Raw genomic sequence first — 2,661 nt, forward strand, 5'->3', positions numbered from 1 at the left:
GAGGTGTGCTCTGATTGGCCAGCTATCAAGTGCATTGTGATTGGCCGAATTCCTGAATTCACAATTCCGAACTGTGATAACCACATGTGATGACCCCGGGCTGGACTCCGCTTCGTCCTCGGTGAAAGCCGATCCGGCGATCCACAGCGTGAAGTTGTTGTATTTCCTCAGCGACCAGCACGGATCAGCTCTAGGCATGACGAAGCGGATATCGTCCTCTTTTGGAAGACTAAACGAAGTAGTTTCGCTTTCACAACGAAGCACACAGCGTCTTTACGACATGGCGGCGGCAACAACAATACTACATCGAGAATAAAAGTTACGCCTTCTTTTTTTGCGTGAACATTTGGGCGGCGTTATGCATATCTTCCCACATAGTGAGGTAGATATGTGGGGGCGTGTTCGAACGAGCCGTTTTAGGTAGGTGTGGCTGACTCTTAACTTTTATAAAGAATATCTCTTTGGATTTGAGACTTTAGTCTTTGCAACTTTACAGATCTTCTTTATGCACCAAGAGCTTGTAACACTCTAAAGAGAAAGGAAAAAATGAAATCGCATCATATGACCCCTTTAAAATATTCTTTATCGCTCAGCCCGTGTGACTCTTCCATGTAAGTCCAATTGGACAAAATTTCTAAAGTCTATTAGCATATAATGCTTCAAAAGTAAAAAAATAAAAAGTATATATATATATATAAAATCACCTAAAAATCATTACAATATTGATTTATTTAACAGTAATATAATTAAAATAATATTATTTTAGTTATTAACTTGTGTTGCCAAACACATTACCATTTACTGTAAACATTTCTGCTTTTTGGTTAACAATCTTCAAGTACAAAAATGAGTCAAATATAAACTCAATAACTGGTGAATTTCAAGGCCAGTGTTGAATGTTTTGAAACAGCTCCTACGGCAGGAGAAAGGAGCCAAGAAAGCGATGAAAAGAGCCGTGGTGCTTTCATACGAGACCTTCTGAAAAGACACTAGTGAAGTCAGAGGCGTCTCACACCTGCCAGAACCAGATGATCTGTTTGCTGTTGCGTGTGTAGTGACGATAGACTGTGTTCCTCTGCCAGTCCTGCAGATCCACCTCCTGCATGCCACACAACATCACCTGCAAACACAGAAGCGTCCTGTCACCGAGAGCTTCTGACGGGTCAGATGGGTAAAACTAACCGCTAACACACCTCCAGCTCCTTCTCATCAAAGTACTGCAGCCACTGCAGCGGCACCACCTCGTTGAAGCCGTCCAGGAACGCTTTGGTCTGACTCTCAACGCCACGAGAAAACCTCCACTCGGCCATCAGCCTGCGGGACAGAAGAGACCGTCAGTCACAGGAACACGGGACACTAAAGCCAGTTTCACACCTAAAGCGTGAGCATCAAGCAGCAGCGTCGCATGAGCAGCGTGTGAGCGATGGTTTCGGCGCCGAGTCTATTTTTAGCTGCACTGCTCACGCTCAAATAAAGTGACAGCACACTTTTGATGAACAAAATAAAAATGATTTCACACAACAATTGCTAAAAATGCACACAATAAGTAGCCTATGTCTATAGAGTGTTTTAACAAGAATTGGAGTATGTCAAAAAAACAAAAGGAAGAATCAAAAATATGTATATAAGATTTACCCATTTAAGCTTGTTTTTTAATTGTTCGGTTTGGGTTAAAGTATTGTGTAATATTAAAAAAAAAAACATTTAAAACAGCACATTCTATATCGAAGTATGACTGAAACAACATGATCTTAGCTGTTTTTATTGTTTACCTTTTATATGTGAATACCTGCATTAACATGCAAATCCCCAGGTTAACAAACTTTCAAGACTTTAAAGTTTATAACTGACCAACTTCTAAAAACAAATTTGTAGTTTCTTTGTAAAGAAATATGCAGCTTTGGAGCCGCTGCTGTGATGCTGTACAAAAGCTTCCAGTGTGAATACTCTGTTGAGTCTGCAGCTGACGTGACGCTGTACTTACGCTTGCGGTGTGAAACAGGCGTAACAGCGGCTGCTGCAACTCTTACCCAATATACTCCTCTTTATTCTCCTCCGTCACCAGGACATCAGCGCCGTCTTCTTTCAGGTCGTGAGACGTGATTTTGCCCAGGATCTCCATGTCCACTGAGAAGTACATCTCCAGGCCGCACTCCTCGATGTTGTTGTCTCTGCGAAAGAATCACATGAGCGACGATCAGTCTTCTGTAAAAACGTTTACTGTGACCTCTGACCTCATCATTCCAGGTCATGGATTTGTGAAAACTGAAGAGGGGAACTCTAGCACTACGATGCACTTGCTAGCCGTTTTTCACATTCAAAAGGTCAGGACGGTTTATAATAACCAGACAGACGCACCTGATCCAGATGAGAGAGTTATAGAACTCAGGATCTATTGACTCCAGATCCTTCAAGATCAGCTTCTTATTGAGCATGCGCTTGTAGAAGGGCAACGAGAAGCCGGTGTCGATGAACTTCCCATGGAAGAGAGCCTGCAAACACAGAAATGAGCGACTGGTCTGCAGACTTCAGCTCTACTGATGCGTGCAAGTGTGCGTGAGTGAGTGAGTGTGTGTATATGAGTGTGTGTGAGTGAGTGTTTATGAGTGTGTTTATGAGTGTGTGTGTGTGTGTGTGTGTGAGTATGTGTTTATGAGTGTG

General features: G+C 42.5%; 1 protein-coding gene across 2 annotated transcripts in view; it reads right to left on the reverse strand.

The window, feature by feature from the left end:
* Positions 1–2,661, reverse strand: part of LOC107729941 (NEDD4-like E3 ubiquitin-protein ligase WWP1) — a 32,388-nt gene that overhangs the window by 2,122 nt on the left and 27,605 nt on the right. For both annotated transcript variants that reach the window (XM_016540677.1, XM_016540678.1), the window contains exons 19-22: positions 2,359–2,492; positions 2,031–2,171; positions 1,194–1,314; positions 1,016–1,120 (exon numbers count right to left, since the gene is read on the reverse strand). In XM_016540677.1, the coding sequence (XP_016396163.1) occupies positions 1,016–1,120; positions 1,194–1,314; positions 2,031–2,171; positions 2,359–2,492 (501 nt within the window). The remainder of the gene's footprint in view (positions 1–1,015; positions 1,121–1,193; positions 1,315–2,030; positions 2,172–2,358; positions 2,493–2,661) is intronic.

This window comes from Sinocyclocheilus rhinocerous, unplaced genomic scaffold, assembly GCF_001515625.1.
Source record: "Sinocyclocheilus rhinocerous isolate Xijiao unplaced genomic scaffold, SAMN03320098_v1.1 scaffold2835, whole genome shotgun sequence".
Taxonomy (NCBI): domain Eukaryota; kingdom Metazoa; phylum Chordata; class Actinopteri; order Cypriniformes; family Cyprinidae; genus Sinocyclocheilus; species Sinocyclocheilus rhinocerous.